We start from the raw sequence: 23,932 nt of genomic DNA on the forward strand, positions 1-23,932 counted from the left end.
TTTAAAATAAATTATTTGAAAGAGAAAAAAAAGATAAGATAAGATGTTATGTAATTTTTTTTAAGAAAATTTAACAAATATAATAAAAAAATACTTTTATTTGAAATACTTTTTATATCTCATATTTTCTGTTTTATATCTTGATTAACAAACGTTACTCAAATAAAAACAAATCACGTTATCAAATTAATGCATATCATCAAATAGTAATCTATATTAATTATTGTTTGAGATAATCAAATTAACAATTTTTGTGTCGTGATGTATATTAATTACTATTTGAGATAATCAAATTAACAATTTTCTTTGTCGTTAAAAGTTTAGTTATATGTATTAATTTGGTGACGTGATTTATTTTTATTAAAAATACATGAAATGAGGCCATGGCTTATTTTTTAAAATAATTTCAAATATTTTTTAATTTTTTTAAACTTAATATAATCATGCACAAAACATAATTTAGATCAAAATATAAGATAATGCTAATAATGGTCCTTAGGTGTAATAAATATACATTATGCTTAGATAATATATATTTCATTGTTCCTCATTTTCAAAATTAAATTAATTATATTATACACAAAGTGTACACCTACAAGTGGAAATTAGGCAAAATATAATATAACTAATATATAATCATTATATATATATTTTTTTGTTATTATTAGTTTGAAATGTTGCACGCATCATTGCAATTGAAATTTGAGGTGTTATTTTTTTATGGGTTAGGTGTTATTAACTATATACTATATTAATATGTACAATATGCATCAAATATATTAATTAAAATTATTTTAAAAAATAATTTTGTGAACTTTTTAAACTTTTATTTTATTTTTCTAATTTTAATCGTATCGGGACAAGTCAAACTTTGGACTACGGAACTTTGCCTTTGAGGTGACATATAAGAGTGTTTAATTGATTTGGACTAGATTAAAATTAAAATTTACAAAAAAAAATTTGCTCAATCAATTTGATATTGATTCGATTCACACACACATATACATACCACTTACACGTAACACGACATTACATATATATACCATAGCAGTATGTTGTATGCACAGTGTATATGTCTAATGTTATATGAAAAATGTTATTGGTACACCTATTTTGTATATCTTGGGCTACATAAGGGGGTATTATGATAAAAATACTCCTTATGAGGTGCATAGAAGCGCGTGAGGCGCAGGGTATTTTGATCATAATACCCCATTATGTAGCTCAAGATGTACAAAATAAGTATACACCTAACATGATTCATGTTATATATATGTATATATATAACAATACATATGAGTTATTGTATTTATACGTATTAGACTGAATTTATTTGATTTTAGATTAGACCAATTTTTTTTGATTCAGACTTAAATTTGAACACCCTTACTAATTTATTTGTTATAATATAGAGTTGATTTTTTTGATAAGTGAGTCAACCTAACCCATGTTATATTTAATCTAATTTGTGTCTCTAATCTAAACTTAAAAGCATAATATAATTCGTTTAAATATTTTTATCTTTCTCACAACATATTAATGTGTTACATATGGACATAACTTTTTACATAATAATACAATGAAGTTAAAGTTTTGTGAGATGTCTAAATGACTCAAATAATACCAATTTTCTACATATTTTAAATTATTTTGAATGTATAATTATACCTACCCACTGCATGATATTAAAATCTATTGTACTATTACATTCTCTTCAAAATTTTGTTAAGATTCACTAATCAAATGTTCTCACGTGACTGCTCGTTAAATTATTGAATTAAACTAAAATTTATAAGTAAAGAAAACTTTAAAAACCAGCAGCATATATATTTCTTTAAAAAAAAGGAAAAAAAATATGACACTTGAATGTAGAGAATACGACATTTGAATGCATGTAGAAATAACAAGATCCGTATGAGGAAGTAAGCCTCAATAATAATCCAATCACGTTATGATGATAAATTGGACAACACAAGTCCATCTCATGTTTAAAATAAGGCCAAATAGATTGTTGTATTTGAATTTATGGTATTTTTTATATTTTATATTTTTATTTTAATTTAATCATTGAATTTTAAATTTTATTTTAACTTTATTATTAATTAAGCAAGCGTGTGCCATAACTTACGTGGTGGTTGATGTATCCAATAACGGACACATCAGCAAAAACGATATCGTTTCCGAGTAATGGGGGACAATGAGCACAACAAAACGATGCCATTCAACTGCCACAACAATCACCATCATTGACTATGTCTGCCACCACCATCATTGCTACAAGTTTCTGTTGGCCAACCTGAGGCCATTTTTTACTTTTGTCTGCATTTCTTCTTTCTATTCGTGACTGACTCATAGTCGCTAATTGTTGTAACCTTGCCATCTCCATTGATCAAGTGAGCTTCCCCGATGATGACTATGACCATTCGTCTTCATCAAACATTGCCCATTGTCGACTTACTTTGGTTGTCTTCTTCGATTGACACTATTACAATAGTTGCCTTTGCCAATGATGATCACCACCTTGTCGTTGATCTGCTTTCGTTGGGCTTCTTCTTCTTCTCTTGTCATTAATGCACTTAGCTGCCTTGCCATCCGTTGTTACCGCTATTGACGAGCCTCCAAGCATCTATCAACAGTCAACCATTGAAATATCCAAACTTCTTAGTTTTTGCTCATCCAGATCTCAACCCAAATCTAGTTTAATCCATTAGCTCACTTCAGATCCATTTCAGATTCCTAGTTTCAAATATGTTCATTGTCACCCATTAGCCAAAAACAACACCATTTTTGCTGATGTGTCTGTTATTGAATATTTAGCCACCACATAAGTTGAGGCACACGTTTGTTCAATTGAAAAAAAATAAAATTAAAATTAAAATTAAAATTAAAATTTAATGATCAAATTAAAGTAAATGTCAAAATTATATAAAATTAAAAATTAATTATAAATTCAGGATAAAAGAGTCTATTCAGCGTTAATAAAGCCATAAAAAAAGTGATAATAAATAAAACAAACGCTCCTCCACCTAGCGAGAAGAAGGGAACACCCATTCCCTTCAAAAGTCGGTACATCACCTGTACATTCAATTCTTCTGTTATTTTTGTACATTATCAAAATTAATTAATTAATCTTAAGGGAAAAGCCAATGAAACCTCGAAATTAGATGACCCTAAATCTAATCTCTAAAAAAATGTGATAGCATTGTTAATTTCATCCAAGTCACCATGCAACCCCAATAATAATATATTAACATATTATCATGGTTGTATTAAACTCTAATGAGGGAAAATAGTGGGAGACGCATTTTTGATATGTTTTCTCTTTGGGTAACATCAAAGGCAGCCTTAAACGTTTTTTTGGGTTGTTTTTGTAATTTGTGAAACATTTCAAGGATGTGTCAAATTACAGAAAATTTATCAAAAATGTGTTCATGTCAATTGATTGTGGTTAGAGACACAATTGTTTTTGTCTCTAACCAGCAGCTATATATTACATCATTCTCTTATTCAGTCTTTTCATATCGCCTTCTTTAGCCCTAGATCCATTTTCAAATATCGCCTCGTTTTAAACCTTTGGTCACCATTATTCCTTCTCGTTGTTGTCGACGATTGTTGCTTGCTTGGTGCTCGTGTCATCGTCAATCGAGCCTTAGCCTCGTGGTCATTATTATCTTTTGTTATCATTCCCTCTTGCACTCGTTGTTGTAATACCCAAAGAGCCCCAAAAAATTAATATATATCGAGGATAGTGTAAGGAATGAAACAATATCAACTGGATACCTTTTGGGCTAAATGTAGGCAAAGAACTCCGAGGTTAAGCGTGCTTGAGGTGGAAAAGTTCAATGATGGGTGACCCCCTGAGAAGTTTGCGTAGACCCATCAGGGTAAGTTATTCTGGTCCTTCCTATCGCTCGATGCGGGATGTTACAGGTAATATCATAGCCGACCCTCAAGCCTCTGAGTGCGGTGGTGGGGTAAATCTCAGCGAGGACGTTGAGTTCCCAAAACGGGTGCGTAGGCGAATCCCACATCGACCATGCAAAGGGGGAAATCTGTGACCAGTTGTAAGGTCGCATGATGAGGACGTCATATGCTCAAGGGGGGGAGAATGCAATACCCCGAGAGCTCAGATAAATTAGTATATATCGAGGATAGTGTAAGGAATAAAACAACACCAGCTGGATACCGTTTGGGTTGAATGTAGACAAGGAACTCCGGGGTTAAGTGTGCTTAAGGTAGAGAAGTTCAAGGATAGGTGACCCCCTGAGAAGTTCGTGTAGGCCCATCAGAGTAAGTTGTTCTAGTTATTTCTATCGCTCGATGCGAGATATTACAGTTACTAATTGCTTTTTGTTACTTAGTGCGTGTGTGGCAATTGATCGAGCCTCGATCTCAAGGTCATCATTCCCTCTTGGACTTGCTGCCTATTGCTTTTTGCTGCTCGATACTCATGTCGCCATCGATCAAGCCTCAGTCATCTTGTGGTCGTTCCCTTTCGCCATCGCTGTTGATTTTTTAGTGCTCGATGCTCGTGCTATCGTTGATTTGGTAGCTCGGTAGTCAATGCTTTGCTCAGTTGCTTGGTTTGTTGTCGATTTTGTTTTTTAAATTTATTATTTGTTTTTAATTAATGAGTCATGATAATAATGATATAACTTTGTAAATATTACTGATGATTGTTTGAATACATTGTGAACTTTATGTTTTATGTTTGTATGAATGTATTATGGAACTCGTGTTTATTATTTATGTTTGAACTATTTTTTATAATTTGTTATATTTACAAAAAAAAAATCTTTTATTTTTTTGATTTGTAATTTATTTCGTGTTTTCATTTTTTTTTTAAATACCAATTCTCTATTTTTGTTTCATATCAAAAATATTTTTTGTTTCTGGTTTCATGCAACTTAAACACCGATCACTTAATATATTCTAACTACCCGCTCCTCTCTCTCTCTCTCTCCCCCTCCCTCTCTTTCTCCACAACACTCACTCTATTTGTCTCTGCTGCCCGAAAACAGAACAACAAAACAGTCTAATAGTCTTGTGAAAGCTCTCAAACCCTAGCTCTCCGTTTTGATTTTCGAAGGATCGTCTACTTGTCGCAGGCCACATCTGCGTTTCTTCTACGAATTGTTGAACGCTTGCTTTATTTATCTAGTTTTTTTTTTGGGTAAGTTTTCCGGCGGACAGTCGTATATGTCCGTTTTTGATTGTGTACTGTACTTTTGTCTTGTGATACGTTATTGCCAAAGGGCTTTCGAGAGACTTAAACGGCGGTTATTATTTTCTCAGAGTTAATTTGGCGATGTGTTTCATATAATTGATTTTTGAAACTTATAATTTAACGCATATGTGTTTCATATATCTGTTTATCTCAGGTTGTTTGTGTTGGGAAATTTGGAATACTTGTATATTCACATGTCCAAATTGATAAATGGGTGAATGAAAAATTGATTGAAAAATTGTGTGAGGTATGTCTAATATAATATATAATTTATATTACTGTAAAAGTAAAAGAAAAAAAATACAAAAGGTGCACTATGCATTAAATTATGAGGGTGCATTATGCGTGCATTGTACTAGGCGAATGATTGAAATTAATAATGTAGAGTCCTATACAAGTTATTATTTCAATTATTAATATATATGAAAGAGGCCTATTTTATTATATATTATAAAAATATTATATATATATATATATATAATTGAGGGAGGCAGCAAAGCCTCCCACGTCTTCTCCCTCTTCTCTCATTTTCTTCTTCCGTTCTTCTTCTTTCTCTTCTATAAATAGAGGGTTCAGCCATTAAAAAAATATGAGAGAATTCACAACAGAATTATTATACTCTTACAGTTTTAATACTAGTGTTCTAGTTCGTTGCTAGATTCTGAAGTTGGTGCTAACTGTAAACTATTGTATTCTGGGAAACATACACTAATTAGCCTCTAGCACTTTCTGTGAGGCTGTGAATCTGTTTTAAGGGAACTGTATGTTATACAGGCCTAGGTTTTATCATCCTCTCATATGTTGTTATGCTTTTATTTTTTCTTGCACAATATTGTATTATTTCAATATTTTTGTACTACTGGTTTAAATACAGTATTATAATCATTATTATAATTATATTTTTGAGCAATAATTACAATATTATAAATATAATTATTGTTTGGCTAACAATATAATTATTTTATTGTGGTTGGCTAACAATCTTAAATCAAAGAATAAAGGGCAGAGAGTATGAGTACGTTGAAGAAAATTTTTATTATATTTTTCTAACAATTCGAACGGTAATCACTTTATTTCTCTTTAGATACGTGTGATTCTTTTTCTTTTTAATATGGATTTTCTTTCAGTTGCTCCATCAAGTTGCTCCAGTGTTGATCACTGCATTTTTTTTCTTTGCCTATATGTGTTTATATTCCGTCAAGATTGATGTGTGCTCGTTTATTTGTTAAGAAACTAATTGTCAATTTATCATGAATCTGGTAACTGAAGAAACTGTCAAAAAAAAAAGAAAGAAAGAAAGAAGAAGAAGCACATCTATCAATATTCTTTTTATTATTTATAAGTTCAGTGTTGTCTGCTTGTTTATTGTTTCAATGGCGAGTTTCTGCTTAGAGTTTGTAACTTTCAGCTATATCATCATGCATCCTTTTGTCTTAGGCTACAAATATTTTATTTTTTTATGCATATGATGAATTCTCGACTACAGAACGATAGTAGAAGTGCCAATCTGGTGTATTGACACTCTATATGATTGCCTAGGTATCTAGAGGTTCACATTCCTACAATTTTATCACTCTTTGTTGCCGAGTGAAGATGATTTGTCTGAAAATATTTGGAGTTTGTGTGTGACAGTACGCATTCTCATTCATAAGCATCATTGTTCCTGGTGAAGAATTATGAGTCTGAAGCTTTTTGTCCTGAAACTACATCAAGGGCTATTCTTCTTTACTGGTTCAAGATAGACTATACTGATTGTTCACATGGACAATGAATGTGAGTTCCTGCTAATGCGCTTATCATTTTAAATTTGTCAACTTTTAAGCACTTCAAGACAGTCTTTCATTTTCCTTACCAGGCATCAAGCATCCCACTTGAATTATTAAGGCTGCAAGACATTTTCTGCAAGAGTGGTTACAAACTCTTTTCTCTATGGGACTGTATTTTTACCTTGAGGGGTACTAAGAACTGTTTAACACATTGTACAATTCTCAAATCGTTAACCATATCAGATGTGGATTGGAAAACACGCGACAATTTTATGTGGCTTTTATGTGATGAGTGTCAAAGAGGAACTTAATGCTCTTCTATAAGTGATTAACTTAAATACGTAACTTAAATATGAATCTTGTCATATTGGTTATAATTGCTGCTATTTCCTCAACCAAGTGGAGTTTGTTCTTGTTTATAATGATTGAAAGTCGTTCATTTTAAACAAGGTAAAACTATGTAATGCGACTTTTGGATATTTGACACTTGGTGGTAGATGTAAGGTACTGTGTGACATGACTAAGCGTCAGGAAATTATGTTTATGTAGTAGGTTTTTTTATATAAGTGTTTAAGCTGTAGAATGTAGTACAAAACCATGCCCAAGACTCCCATTCTATGCTAAAAAGCTTTATCTTAGTCTATAACCATTTGCCCTCCAAAATTGGAAAAAAGTACTTGAGAAATATAAAATTTAGTCAGGTAGAGCATGAGAACAGATGCATCTGATGTTAATACACATACTCACCCCTGACGTTTTCATGATTGTGCATGGTGTGGGGTAAAACCTGGAACAGTCAGTTTTAATAATCAGATAATATTCCCATACTGGTTGTAAATTGTGGCTTCATGCCTATAGAGTCATGTTACAACAATTACAAAATATAATTTGGCCTGGTGTTGGACCTAGTTGTGCCCATTTTGCATTAGAAGGATCTGCTCATTTTCATGCAGTGAATATTTTCGATGTCAAACTAATTACTCCGCCCATTTGATTGTTTTTAAAATTCATGTCAGAATATATATATTTTTGTAATGGAGCGTCGTAGCTGGTTGTGGAAGAAAAAATCATCTGATAAAACTGTTATTGAGAAGACAGGGGATGCTGCAAATTCAGTTGGTGACTCTTTGGGTTCAGTAGGACATCTAGGTGATAAGGACATTTACCACTTGCTTGTTGTCTGTAGGGCATATCTAGAAAACCATCAATAAGAACTTCGCTAAGCTTATAGCTTTTTCCCTTAACAATGGTTTCTTAAATTCAGATTCCATGGGGCCTACCTGATAACTGAAGGTGCTAGAGGTGTTCAGGCTCGAATTCTGGCTGAATTTTCTTTTGTGTCTTGACATTGAGATTTAAGGGTCAGTGTAGAGGTTTTCTCAGAGAACTCAACCTAGAGGAGGTTAGGTGTATGGGAGTTTGTATCAACCTTGTACGTCCTTATTCTTCTACGTAATGAGATAGTCCAGATTGTTCTTGATGTGTCCATAGGCCTTAAACCTGCATTTTCTTTCCTGTGGATGAGGTCTGCATCATTCTCTATCTCATAGTTTACCTTGATCTGTCTGTTGCGATGGCTATTACTCTCAGCATTCTGATGTGAGTTACCCGCAAGCATTTGCAGAATAAGTAAGGGAGGATCCCAATAAGACTTTGATAACCTTCAAATAAGTCTTCTTTTATTTTTGGTGTTAATTATCAAAAAGTTATCAAATTTTAGCTAGCATATCAATTCCATAACAAACTTTAAAACTTATCAATTTACCTTTGAACTTTCAATTTTGTATCAATTCTACAACACTGTTAAAACTTAACCATGTATTAATTCCATATATCAATTACATATATTAATTATTGATTTTTCTTTCAATTTTTCAAACTTAACCATGCACATAATTAGAGCTTGTCTTATGTACACGGTTAAGATTGGAAAATAAGAAGAAAAATCAATAATTGATACATCAAAAGGGTATTTAATTATTTAAGTTTTAACGGTGTTGTAGAATTGATACAAAATTAGAAGTTCTAATGTAAAGTTGATAAGTTTTTAAGTTTGTTGTAGAATTGATGCACTTGCCAAAGTTTGGTACTTTTTTTAGTAAATAACCCTTTATTTTTTTAATAAATACCTTTAAACAAATTTTATGGTGCACTGATGGTATGGTTGACCTCAGGATGGAGATGTTCCCAGCTTCTGATTTATTTTTTTCTATGGTCAGGAAAACCATAAAAAGGTTAACCATCTGCAAATATCCCTGGATGCATATTCGCATTTGATTGGTCTCAAGGATCAAGTTAATGCTTTAGAAGGCCAAGTTAAATTGTGGCAAGAAGAAGTGCAGGATTTGAATGAACAGCTATCTGCTGCTAATTCAGAGATAAATGTCAAAAATAATCTGGTGAAACAACATGCAAAAGTTGCTGAAGAAGCTGTTTCAGGTATGGCCTTGATATGTTGCTACCCTACTACAAATATCTCTATTGTAGCATAATATAGCCTTCTATGTCCTGCGGGAGAAGGAAACACACACACACATATATATACTGTAGAGAGAAGTAGTTCCATTTATCCTGTACAAAGGAATATTAGCTGCAGTTCTGCTAAGTGTAGTTATATTTTAGTTAAGTTTGTTAGTTAGGACTTATCCGCTTGTCTTTGTACAGCTGTCAAGGTTAGTTGTATCCCTAACATAATCAGTTGAGTTCGTAGTTTATAAATACTCAATTGATTTTCTGTTTCTAATGTCAAGAATCATTTTTCAGCAAATCTCAATTTATGTTCTCTTTTCAATTTCTTTCTTTTTCTTCATAGAAGCTCTTGCTTCATGGTATTAGAGCCAACGACCTGTGTTTTTATGGCTGGAAATCAAGAACAATCACGTTGTTCTTCTCAAAGTTGATCCTGCTCCGTTCTTCTACCTTGCAATATGATTTCTCCTCCATAGTGAGAGCTTTCAAGTATAGTCCTATCAAACTAGATAGTAATAACTATCTGTTTTGGAAAGCTCAGATTTTGGCGACAATTAGGGCTTTCTATTTGATCTCCTTCATCAACAAATCAGAAAAATGTCCAGTCAAATATCTACGAGATCTAGATTCTGATGATCCTAATGCACAGAAAGTAAATGAAGAATATCTAGCCTGGCTCAAATCAGATCAGTTACTTTAGGGTTGCTTTTCTCTACAATTGACAAAGAAGTTCTAGCTCAGGTGATTCATTGTGAATCCTTAGCAGAGTTATTGTATGTTCTTCAGAACTTTGATTCTCAGCTGATTGTGGCCGAATCTTTTCAATTACAACAACAATTAGGATCTATTTGTCCTGTACAAAGGAATATTAGCTGTAATTCTGTTAATTGTAGTAATAGTTTAGTTAAGTTTTTTTAGTTAGGACTTGTCCACTTGTCTTTCCACTTGTCTTTGTACAACTGTCAAGGTTAGTTGTATCCCTAACAAAATCAGTTCAGTTCAGTCTATAAATACTTAACTGATTTTCTGTTTCTTATGTCAAGAATCATTTTCAGCAAGTCTCAATTTCAGTTCTCTTTTCAGGTTTTTTTTTTTAATTCATAGAAGCTCTTGTTTCATATTCTGGGAGGCTTTGAAACCAGAACTTATTAATTTTTAATTTTTTATGTTTCATCTTTGTGATGCTAATAAAAAGCAGACAAGGTTTGTTTATTTATTTATCTTTATGATGCTAATGAAAACCATCTACTCTAAGTACTCTACTCTTTGTTTTTCACACATATAAGGGTCCTTTGCAATCTTAGTTTCCTTTTTTTAACTGAACCCCTCTTCTGTATTAAAGGATGGGAAAAGGCTGATGCTGAAGCTTCAGCATTGAAGCATCAACTTGAATCTGTCACACTTTTGAAGCTTACTGCTCAAGATCAGGCATCTCATCTAGGTGGTGCTCTTAAAGAGTGCATGAGGCAGATCCGAACTGTGAGGGAAGAAAATGAGAAGAAATTGCATGAAGTAGTTCTCACCAAAACCAAGCAGTGTGACAAAATCAAGCTTGATCTCGAAGCAAAAATAGTGGACTTGGATCAAAGGCTTCTTAGATCAGCTGCTGAAAATGCTGCACTTTCTAGGTCATTGCAAGAACATTATAGTAAGCTGATGAAAATCAATGAGGAAAAATCCCACGCTGCGATTGAGAATGAGCTTCTGAAAGAAAAAGTTCAATCATATGAAAAGGAGATCAATTCACTTAAGTATGAACTGCATGTACTTACCAAGGAACTTGATATCCGCAATGAAGAAAAGAATATGAGCCTAAAGTCAGCTGAAGCTGCAAATAAGCAGAATTTAGAGAGTGCCAAAAGAATTGCGAAATTAGAGGCAGAGTGCCAAAGATTATGTGGCCTTGTAAGAAAAAAGTTGCCTGGTCCAGCTGCAATGGCACAAATGAAGCAGGAAGTTGTGAGTTGGGGACACAATCTTGGTGATTCTCGATCAGTACTGCAGAGGTCTTTGGGTAAGAACAGTAAACCAACTTCATTGCCAGAATTTTCCACTGATTACATGAGACCCGATCATAAGGAGACCGAAATCATTACTAAAAGATTCTTGGCCATGGAAGAAATGAAGATGCTGAAAGAAGCATTGGCTACACGGAACAGTGACCTGCAGTCTTCAAGGGACACTTGTTCTAAAATGTCTGGGAAGATAAAAGATTTAGAAGTACAACTACAGATCCTAAAGCAACAGAGGAGCTCGCCAAGGTCAATTATTGAGGTTTGTACAGAAGGTTCAAGCCAAAATGCAAGCAATCTTCAGAGTGTATCCTCGTCTGAAGATGGTTTAGATGGTTATGGAGTATTTTCCAGGTCTTGGGTGATGACTTCTGTCTCTGATTTATCTAGTATAGAAGAATATAAGCACATTGATAAAGGGATTCATCTTTCAAATGCAAATTCACTAGATCTCATGGACGACTTTCTTGAGATGGAGAGAATGGCTCATTCTGCTAATAATTCTGACAAGGTCTCAATTTCATGGAGTTCAAATTGTATAACAAATAAAAATGATAACTGTGATGCTTCTATTGATATTGTTAAGAATGATAAACTTCTTCAGTCTGAATCACAGTCTGCCAGGAATCCATCATATGACCAGGTCCCAGATGTGAAAGGTGGTAGTAAAGTGATAGAGATTAATGTGGATCAGTTTCTATTGCCGGAGCTCTTATCAAGAATTTCAATTTTCCTTGAGACTAAGACTATGGACACTGATATGAGTAAGCTGTTAGAGGATGCCAAATTTTCTATTCAGGAAATAAAAGAATCCCTTGCTTGTTGCTCATTTAGGTATTTTAAAAAGGGACATCCTGATAATGTTCCAAACAATCTGCAGACTTGTCCTCATGAAGGCACCATCAATAACAAGATCTTGTTGACTAAATGCAGTAAACTGTGTATTGGTACACAGGATAGTAGTAATAAAAACTTGGTGCTTGCTGTTTATCATATTCACCAATGTGTTATATCTGTGCAGTTGTGTAATGAAAGCTCATGATTCTTCTACAATTGGGCATGTGCATATTGAGGATTATGAGGACTTCTCTGCCTCTGTGGATAAATTTCTTTTGGACAAAATAAGTCTAGTTGACTTAGTCGTTGACCTTTCACGCATTTTGGTACAAGCCAGCGACCTGAAGTTCACTGTCATTGGCAGTAAAGGGCAGGAGGGGGAAATCACTAGTTCTGACCAACACAGTTCTCCTGATGGATGTGGCAATATTCCTCACTCTAATAATCCTCAAGACTCTAACTGAGGCAAATATGAACCCTAGCTTTGCCTTGAATTTGACATCATGTAAATGTTCATTGGAACTGGAACAGCTGAAATTAGAGAAAGATAGCATCGAGGCAGAGCTTGCTAGATATAGTAAGGATTTTGAGTCTACAAAATTGCAGTTAGAGGAAATGGAATTGCTTCTGTCAGAAGTTAGATCAGAGCTCGCATCTTCTAAAAAATTGAACATCTTGACAGAGACTCAGCTCAAATGCATGGTAGAATCTTATAAGTCTCTTGAAACCCATGCTGAAGAGTTAGAAGCAAATGTGAAATGTTTACGAAAGGAAAAAGAGAGTTTGAATACCATGCTTCAGGAAGAAAAGTGCAGTCATCAAGATGCTTTAGCCAGATGCAAGGAACTTGAAGATCAAATCCACAGGCTAGAATTTTAGTGACGTGTTTTTGTGACACATCTTTGCAAATACAAATGCAGTACATTATCCTGTTCATACTATCTTAATTCTGAACTCCTAAAAATTTGTTTGATATTGTATTGACCGAATCACAAACAATTATGATAACTCAGTTGTATTTTTGTTTTGCTTCCATCATCTGCTCTAATGGTAACTATATCAGTTGTATACCCTTCAGCTGTATGCTGCAGCTTTTGTTTATTTTCATTTTCCGTGTTCTCCAATAATTGAGATGGTATGGAACTGCTTAGGAACATGTTTGATTGAAAGGGAAGAAAAAGAAATGTTTTAGCAACTGTTGGGCAAATTTATTGAGGCATTCTCTTATCCTTGGTTGACCTTTGTCAGATTATTACAAAAGTTGGACATGATAGCGTCATCTTGGTGAATAATGCAGGTAACCAATTTCCATCTGCTATCTTTCTCGATCTAAATTATAGTTTCATTGGAAAATTTTGATGGTATGTTTAAACTCTCAGATGCATTCGTGGCAATGATGTCAGTTACATCTCCTACTTTGTTTTTGTACTGTGATAATTCACTTCAGTGGTTTGATTTGGTTTTTAACTTGCCCCTTATTTTCCACATTCATGTAGGTAGGAAAGTTGCCTAGCTTCTTCTTCATCAACAGATCTTGACAAGAGTAAACAGGTATTAGTTATATCCTGCTTTTGAATAGAGTCGGCTTCACCCACTAATTCTTTCTCATTTTTTCAAATATATGGATTCACAAGTTGACACTGTCTTGCTCATTTTCAGTTGTTTTTGTTGCATAAACAGCATAGATATCACATGTACAGGTATGCTTTTGTGTACGAGGATACACTATTTTACTTGGTTGTATCGAATGTGTAAAATATCCTGATTTTGGAACAAATGCAATAGCACCCAGAAGCAGCAGAGCGTAAAGTACCTTGCTGGTGCCATCAACACCGGCATGGACTCAAATTATGTTACTTCTTCAAATATTCATCCAATTATGTTACCTTTTCAGATAATGTTGTCCAAAAGAACTTTTATATCTTATCTTTTCTTCTTGTTCGACCTAGTTGCTGCTAGAGTTGGATTGAACTTAAAAATCATCTCTGTAAATTGTTTTACTTTCTTGAAATGTGCAGGAGAGAGGGAGAGCAGCAAAGCTTGTAGAGCGTCAAGAGACTATCTTCCTTCTTGGCAGGCAATCGAAAGTTTTACAACCCCCAGACAGATACCTGGGAATCTCATTGCATGGAAAAGCTTGAAATTGCCGAAAGTTCAAATACAGATCAGCAAACTCATAGTTTTGGGATCCCCAAGTCACAGGCCACTCATATGAATTTCACCAGTTCGAGATGGATAGAGCTTTCTTGTCTTGATTTGCGAGGTGGGCTAGTCCATCCACAGCGAGGACCTGAATCAGAGGGCAAAAAAGTCATCTTATTCTTCTCCTTCAGCATTGGCGCTAGAGACACATGGACATGGCTCTAGCCAATCTTTTCCATACGCAAGAAGGATTGACTACCAACCAGTGCCTTGTCCATAACAGACATATGGATGGGGTTCTATAAAATATAACTGGTTGGTCTTGGGCAGCTCACCCTATTCGTTTCGTCCTCTCTATGTGCACAAATTAAAATGCACTGCTTAGAAAATGCTGGAGTTTAAGTCGACACCTGTATTACTCATCCGCATTTTGGTGGGAACATGTGAGAAAAATCAATCTGGCCGAGTCTTCAACATCATCAGACAAGCTGAGAAGCATGAGCTTGTGCATTAGTTGAAGGTTGGGGAACATCTCTGATATTTCTTTTTCTCCGGTTCCATTTGTCAGCTTACGAAGATATTAGTTGGGTTTTTTTGGTTTTAAGTGCGTGTGCTTAGGGAAGTCCCTGAATGGTAGGCAAATGAATGGAAGAAGCGTTGGGCATTATTGGGTAGAATACCACTGTTTGTCCGCGACTTTGGGCCCAACATGTCCGCCCCACAACAATGCCTGTTTATGGCTGGCGACTCTCCCTTTTCTTCAGCAGATATTATTGTATATATGGCTGTTTATGTGTTTTTTATATTTGGGAAAAGCTAGTAGCAATTGGCAAAGGATTTGTTAACGCCGAAGAATGTAGGCTTTGTGAAACTGAAATCTGATTCATTTCAAGCATGTGGGGTTGCTTCCAGTTCTTATCTGTAATCTAGAACAGCAGGGTTTAGGTGACTGGGAAAGGGACCCAGAGATGATTCAAATGATGTCCAGTAACTGTCAAGGAAGGTGAGAAACTGTTTCTATTCACAAAAAAACCATAGGTATATTTTCTTTAATGAGAAAGTGACTTGACCAGGCAATAATAAATCAGCAAACAATACTCTTTTAAGGTTATGGTTGGAACTAGTACGTAGTTCCAATGTGAAAAAAAATGAAGAAAACAATATAGTTCATAAAATATTATATTTTCCTCTGTGCATGAAAATAATTTCCTTGCTTTTCTTCCCTTCCGAAGAATAAAAAGGCTTATTCTGTTGTCTAAAAACCAAATCTATGTACCATTACATTAATATCTCTTTTAGCTATATTTCCTTTTGAGTAATTTAATTCATATTAAATTTTTTACTCCTCCTTAATTTACAAGCTAATGGACAGAGGATGAGAAGAAGGATATACAAGTGTAAAAGAAATAAATTGAAAAACAGTACAAATTAGAAACCACAGACCTCTTAAGGTAATAAAGTAGATCTTAAAATCTATTATAAATGATTTTGAAATCTATTACAATCTATTTTGTTTTGGATGGTAAAGTAGACTTTTTATTTCTCTCTTCAACCATTAAGTCCCCTTCACATGCATGTAACACTTATGTAATTTACACTTTAACGAAAATTAATATCAAGAACTTAAGGTGACAAAAAAATAGTTAAAGGAGGGAATATATTAAAATTTTAGTTGATAGACTAAAGACTACATTTCTTAATAGTCTAGAGATCTCTTTTATGTATTAAGTTAAATTAATTTTTTTTTTGAGTTTTTTTAATTGTCCTTAATTCTCTCAATCTTGTAAATGCTTTATGTGATAATTTTTCATTTAATATTTCTTATTTAATTTGAAACAACCATAATATTCTTCCTTGTGTTAAAGTTTAATTATTCATATTTACTTAGAATATATATATATATATATATAATCATTCAACCCATGCAATTGCATCAAGTCTTTCCAAGAAAATGATCAATTAAAAAATTATCTTACAAAGTTGAATTAAAATATCGTATTATTTCTTTGCGATGAAAAGTTAAAACCTCATTTTTATTTATTTATTTTGCTTAATAAAAGTTCATTTTTATTAAAAAACTTATTGTAAATTGAATTGAAATTTTGAAATAAAAAATTCATTATTCTATTTAAATGAAGAGAAAGCTTTTTAATGGCGAAATTTTATTTTATGGGTAATAATAACGTACATAAATCTAAGTAAGGAATTCTAAAGTAAAAGGATAGATGGTAAGACCAAGCATGACTATGAATTATTAAGAAATCATGCCTTTAATTTCTTAATTAAAATTTTAGTATATTCTTTCTCTCTTTCTCAATCATTTTTTTTTTTTGGTTACTTAAGTCCCATTCATATGCTTGTAATTTACTCTTTAATGGAAACTAATATTAAAAACTTAATGAAATGAAAAAAATAATTAAAAGTGGAAATATATTAAAATTTTAATTAAGAAAGTAAAGATTATATTTCTTATTAGTTTAGAAGCCACTTTCTGTTATGTATTAAGGTACGTAATGTTTGTTAACTAAGATATAGATAAAAAAAAAAATAGAATATAAAAAGTATCTCAAATAAAAATATTTTTTATTATATTTGTTAAATTTTCTATAAAGAACTCATATAATTTTTTATCTTAAACTTTCAAGATAAATTTATTCCCTTCCCTTTTGAATAATTTATTTTGAATTTTACAAATAAGTTATCTTAATAGTCTTATTTTATTAATTTTAACAAACACTATCTAAGTAAACACGAAATAATGGATGGAATAATAAGACCCTTTCTTAAATTTATTGTAAGAAATATGCACCAAAAAAATATTGTTTTCGAAATCAGTACAAATTTTAAGAACATAAATGCACACTGTTAGTTTTAATGCTGGAAAGTAGTGGAAAACATGGTAGACTATGAAAAATGCTATTTGAATTTTTGGGAATACATCTTGAATTATATAATATAATTAAAATAATAAAAATACATTTTATTGAAAGCGGTGAAGTGAAATAACGAGGTAGCGTGAGACACATGACTAAAATACTTCTTACTTAATATGATGAGACGATGTAAGATACGAGAAATATTTTAATTATTTATTAATATGTATATAATTTAAAATATAATTCTTAATGTCTAAATAATATGATCCGATGAAGTATTTATGGAGAGTTGATAAGATAAAAGAACAAATCACTTGGAAGTACCCAAAAGTACGCAAGCTGACTCATTATACCTAACCCTTTCAAGATAATTATCCCATCAAGGACAACGACGTGAGAGGCTAAGACCATTAATTTGTTGATTAAGCGTTAGCATGTGAGTTGTATCTTTATTATTCCTTTCATTCTGTCCTCGATTTTTTTATTCTAATTTTGGTGACAAAAAAAATATTATGTTATCTGTTTTAGATAATATAATATTTATTCGATACAAATAAATATGAAAGCACGAATGTGGACCCCACTCCCCATTTTAGCTTGTGTCGGGCAACAGAACAGAAGTTTTGGTGACGAAGGCTTCTTTTGATAAGTTTCTATTTTTTTGACTATTAAACAATTGATTAACTAATTATTTTGTCTATTAGTGTCCTTTATTTTGAAAAAAAATAATGAATTGCTTTATTAATTATTTATTTGTATAAAAAAAGAATAGGTAAAATTTATTTTAATATTTAGAAGTAATTAATTCATAAAGAAATATAAGTAACATGTCTAATATTAGCTACTAATTAACATTTTCCAAAATATATTTAGTCATAATGTCAGCATTACAGGTCTTTCAAGCAGAAGTCCCACCTGCATGTGCGGGGAGGAGAGTGTATGGTGAGCAGCATAATTAAGCAGGTGTGTCCAACAATGGACCACCACCTCCACCTATCTAAATATATATAATTAACCATAAAATAATTAATTAGAAGCTGCAAATTAAGTTTGTTTAGCAGGCTAATTAATTTTATAATTAAAAATGTTATTTGTACATTTAGTTTTAATATTTAGAATAAAATTTTTAATTTTAGTTAGTTTTAATATTTTAATTTTAAAATAAAATTAAATCTTTTTAATTTTAATTAAAAGATCGCTAGAGCGGCAAACAAGCTAGCAAGATTATTGGTTAACAGAAGGAACTAAAAAAATCTCAAGAGCACACACCTGCAGCAACCTACCATATATATATATATATATAATCTGTGATTGATAGACAAGGTTGTCACAAGGACAAAGATCGAACAGCAATTGAAGAGCCTAAATGAATATTATATATATATTCGGGAGCCCATTGAGGGAGGGTAGAGAGAAAGGACTCAAAATGGCCACAGTTGGCAGGTAAAAAGGAGAGCACCAGCACCAAGCCTGCCATTATCCCCAGAACTTTCAATGTCCAATGTGAGAGTGGGCAAACTTAAAACATTTGGGAAATTACAAAGAACATGTAATATCAAAATACTAGGTATATATATAAGAGATTACTTTTGTGTGTGTGTGTGTGTGTGTGAGAGAGAGAGAGAGAGAGAGAGAGCTCAATTATTTCCCACTTGAGACTATGCAAAAACAGACGAACCAACCTAGCATGCATTAACTTCAATCATCTTCATAATAGAGACTATAATCAAACAATCTTGCCATTGCCTTAGCCCACAAATACAAAGAAGAGAAGCTAGCCCTAAATTTGTTTCCCAAGGTCCCATGACTAAGTCAACTTTTGAAGTGCCATAAGAAAGTTAAAACTCGAAATATGCCAAGAGTCGTGAGACTGCAAGAGAAGCCTTCAACAAAAATGCTAAGATATTGCAATAAATTAAACATGACTATAGTAGAGGTGATTTACCATGCACAACCAATGTTAAGAGAGAAAAGGGGATAAGTTCTCCACTTGCGGTTTATTTTTTTTGTCGAAATTGAGGGTGTAAGGACTGTAATCTCGAGAAGGGAACAAGTATGAATTTAGCAAAAAAATAGACGAGATATAAGGAAATGCATCCTAAATTGCGTCTAAATGCAATAATATAGGTAACTTGAGAATGGAAGAGAGGAATGAAGAAATAGTAATGGAGTTAAAAGGGGAAAGGGAGAGGAAGGGAGGGGGGAAGGCCCAAAGTAGGGGTGAGTAAGAAAAAATTAAAAAAAATTTAGATCATCAAAATTAGTATCGTTTATGGTTTGACAATACTAAAAATTGTCTCAAAAGATTTGGTTTAAATTTTATGTTTTCATAAACCGTGAAACTCACTCACTGACCTTTCCAATAAATCAAAGTTTCTTATAGTTTAGATTTTCTATTTAATTATAAAGTCATGAATTTTAATTTATTATTAAGTAAAGTAACAAAATCACAATATATATAGAATTATAGATATACATAATTTTCTACAAGTACAAACTGTTGTTAATAAATTTCATCCATATTTTTAAGAATTGAAGTGCCTTTGTATTTTAGCATACTTCTCACACATGATTAAATAAATTTTAATTATTTTTTACTTTATATAGATGGACAATTAATTGTCTTATATCTCTACATTTATCTATGACATACACACATATTAGTTATTATTATATTGTTGTTATATGTATTTCCTATATCACCCTGTATGGGTTAGACTCGGTTTGATGGACTGGCCCAATCACCCGAAGCCAAGAAGGCCCAGACGACCTCGCCAAGGAAAGTCCAGCCACCATCGAAATCTGGAACTCGTAAAACGAGTATCTGGCGAGCTTCCAATAAGCCCCCAACGAGCTCTCAGCAATCAACTAACGAGCTCTCGAAAATATCTTTCAGATTGTTGGACCATTCAGGTCGCTGGTCTAAAACCTCCAGCTCGCATGAGTGGCAAAGCTGCTGAGAAGTCAGAGGTAGGGTCCGTTCACTTTATCTGCAACATCCCATGTCCCTCGTAACGAGGATCTCATTCCCGATTTTGTGAAGACTATAAGGGTTGTTTGTCCCTCATTATACACTCATTGTATTTCTTTATGTTATCTAAATTGTAAAAGCCCCTCAGTATAAATAAAAATGATAGATATCATGAAAGGTAGGGACAGGGAGAATAATCAGACACCGCCATTCTGAAGGAATAATCAGAGTGTGGTCGTGGAGTAGGTATCGTTCTGATCGAACCACGTAAAAATTTCTGTGTTGACTCACGTTAGAAATTTGGGTTCATTTCTTCTTCTTGACATTTTTGGATTTACTCACCGCGGTCCAAAACGAATTGCAGTCGATTGAAATCGAACGTCGACAATTGTGTTTTTTCAAACTAGGATTTATTTCAAGCACAAATGGTTTCAATGATATAATCAAATCGTCATTAGTGATTTGATTTGGAAAATATTTTTCAAACTGACCATACCGATCATTGCACACTCCTAGCTAGAAGAGTTCAAGAAAATCCAAATTGGAGGAAGAGATAATCCTTATGGTGTGTGAAGGGGCTCAAGTTTAATTAAGGTGGAGCTTAAAATTAAATTTATGAATGTTTTTGAAAATTTTGTTTATGAAAAAATTACAGAGAGTCTCATTTTAAGCCAAAAGCCCAATTGGGCTAAGTTTTTCACTTTATAATCAAATAGTTAAATAGTTTTATAGACTTTTAACAATTAAATAAAAAATTTATACCAAACAAGCCCTTAATCTAATGTACTCTTGGAGGAGTTGGCATGAGCATGTCTGCCAACATTTACTCTTTCTTGGAGACCTAGCCTTGTGTGGCTTTATGTCTCATTAGTTGGTCTCTTGACCATTAGCAAAAGGAGAAAAAATATATATATATTGTAGGTTTATACAAAATGTTACTGCAAAATATATATATAATAGAACACATGCCATCAATATCCATAAACTAAAATATATATTCACATGAATTATAATTAAAAATTAAATTCCATGTCACATTATCCTACACATATAAATTGTGAGTAATGTATTCTAAATATCAATAAATACACTTTATTTTTAAATAAAATATATTTATTATATATATATTTTTTGAACATTTAAATAATTTTATTAAGAGTTTTGTTAATGATATACTTTGTTTTTAGTATTCAGACATTTTTATTAGTTGGTAAAATATTTCAAAATATAATACATTTATTACAAATTAATAAAAGTATTTAAATGTTGAAAACAAAATGTATTAAATGCATCTTAATGAATGTTGCTGGCAAAACTCTTACCAACAAATATATTGAATTTTAAATTATTTAATTAATACTAAAAATAAGATATAATAAATACACCTCATCTATATACAAGATACATTTATTAATATTTAATCATTTCTCCTAATATAATAACAATTAACGTTCATTGCCAATAAAATTTTTGTAAAAAATAAATTGTGTATGTGCGTGGTTTTCTTCCTCCCAACGTTGAATACATCAACGTGTCAATGGCGTGGGAGAAATCGGTACACGCTATTAACATTTTACACAAGTTAAATATTTGGAGAGAGACAGAGAGAGATATTTAATCATAATGTTGACCATATATTCAACCCAAGCCAGTACGGAAAGAAAAATCCAAATGATCACAATTAATTAATTAATTAATCAAGGATCTATGTACAGAAGATCAAAAGTGGGGACCTATTGTATATCCCCCCTCCTCCTCATGAAAATTTGCCACTGATTTTGATGATGAGATTACGTAGAGAGCTCTCAACAATTGGCCACGCTTACCATTGCGCGCCAGAAAAACCCATCAAATCAAATGATATAAGTTCAAAGGATCGAGCGTGAAAGAATTAGAACGGCTAGACGGCTAGTTCCTCCGGCTATCTGAATGATTGACTGGATCGGATTGGATTGGATTGGATTTTCATGTTCTGATGAGGGATGTTAGAGAGCGAAAGACTTGTTCTTCGCAAGGAATTGTAATACCCATATCATGGTTAAAGCCGAATTCCTCCTCGGCCCTTTGCAGCAGGCTCTGAAACTCGGGGTGAGCCAGCCATGAAATCGGAACAATGTATCTGCTTCTGTTCTCTCCGACGTACACCGCAAAATGCCCCTTCGGCACGTCCGCCGGACCATTCCCTTTCCCAAAGCTCGAGCATCTCTTCAGTATCTGCTTCAGAGGATGCTTGTTTGTTTTCTTCAACGCCATATCTATCTTTCTATCAATCAATGGATGGATCAGTTGCAGAGAGAGAGAGAGAGAGAGAGAGAAAGAGAGAGAGATGGTGGTGGGGGAGGATTGGAGGAGGCGGAGAGGTATTTATGGGAAGAAAATGGAGAAGAAAGAGAGAAACAAAGGCATGTGCAGTGTGGGGCTGAGGAAGAAAGTATAGTTTAATTTAGGTGGTACACACCCACTCACCATATCCTAACTTGTTCTTTCTCCTCTAGACATCATGCTTCTCTCTCTCTCTTCTCTAAATTATATACATACATATATGTACGTATGTGTTTTCTAGTCTCTGTCTCTTGACATTTAGTTTGTCTCCATGCACCTAGATTCTTCCTCTCTTGCTTTGATCGTAATGCCATCATCATCACTCGTCAGATGGTGCGTAACTACGTCAGTCATGTTAGGCCACAGTACCAAGAATAAGAGGATATTCATATAAAATTCGAACCATAATTAGCTAATTAATTAATGCTATTAGGGACCAAATTAATGAGTGGAGATGAACAAGTAGCACTGTTATAACAATCATACCTTTCTTTCCGCGTAAATGAAGTGTATACGTATATAGGATGATCCAAGTAGACATTATCTTTATTATTTATTTATTTTTTAAATTGTTTGTATGACATTTATCTAATTAATTGACTGGGAACGGTATGGGGTTTTGTCCTCATCTTGATTTTTCCTTCCATCTTTGATATTTTCCTTGACTCCCTGCTATATATAAAGATCTAGATCTATTTGTGGGGGCAATATATATTTGAATTTTCTTTTTCTTTTTTTTTTCTAATTCCAAAATTAAGAAAAGTAATTAAAGAAGATCAAAACATAGACAATCCAGTCTTCAAATTAATTGATCAGATCCAGAATGAAAAATTAAAATAGTTATTTTGGCATATATATATGTAATATGTAAAACTAATTTAACACTAACATTAATTGTCAAAAATAGTTAACACTTAACACTCATATGATGACAGTTTCAAGTAATTTCTTTCTTTTGGATATACACCTAGTAAAAGGAAATTTGTCATTTTTCATAATTTCTTATTTTAAGGATTATCTTGCACTAAAAGGCTGTGATTTTAACTAGATTATTTTGTCCGGCATTGTTTTCACTAGATGATTCATCTATGTGTCTATATATATATATATATTTACATATTTTAACTGTCTTCATTTAAGGTTCAAATCTTCTTGAGGAATCTTCATTTTCTTTTATATATATATATATATATATATGCGCAAAGGTTAGGCCCGAATTTACAACTAAATGCGACTAAAAGAGTTTTAATTACCATACTTCCTGGTTACTTAATAACCATGCATTGTAGTTTACTTCAATGGCAAATATA

General features: G+C 32.8%; 2 protein-coding genes across 2 annotated transcripts; one reads left to right on the forward strand and one right to left on the reverse strand.

The window, feature by feature from the left end:
- The first annotated feature begins 5,708 nt into the window (after positions 1-5,708).
- LOC127804259 (filament-like plant protein 4) lies at positions 5,709-13,333 on the forward strand. The gene is given in 5 exon segments (XM_052341085.1): positions 5,709-7,000; positions 9,213-9,432; positions 10,805-12,510; positions 12,512-12,759; positions 12,761-13,333. Coding segments are annotated over 5 exon segments (2,610 nt in total). The 5' UTR covers positions 5,709-6,994; the 3' UTR covers positions 13,191-13,333.
- Positions 13,334-21,913: 8,580 nt separating this feature from the next.
- Positions 21,914-22,841, reverse strand: LOC127803284 (auxin-responsive protein SAUR50-like). The gene has a single exon (XM_052339397.1). It carries the CDS (start codon positions 22,551-22,553, stop codon positions 22,266-22,268), a length of 288 nt encoding a protein of 95 aa, XP_052195357.1. The 5' UTR covers positions 22,554-22,841; the 3' UTR covers positions 21,914-22,265.
- Positions 22,842-23,932: the final 1,091 nt, after the last annotated feature.

Source organism: Diospyros lotus, chromosome 6 (assembly GCF_014633365.1).
Source record: "Diospyros lotus cultivar Yz01 chromosome 6, ASM1463336v1, whole genome shotgun sequence".
Classification (NCBI taxonomy): Eukaryota; Viridiplantae; Streptophyta; class Magnoliopsida; order Ericales; family Ebenaceae; genus Diospyros; species Diospyros lotus.

Coding starts and splice junctions, on each gene's coding strand:
- LOC127803284 (XM_052339397.1), bottom strand. CDS start 22,553: ATGGCGTTGAAGAAAACAAACAAGCATCCTCTGAAGCAGATACTGAAG.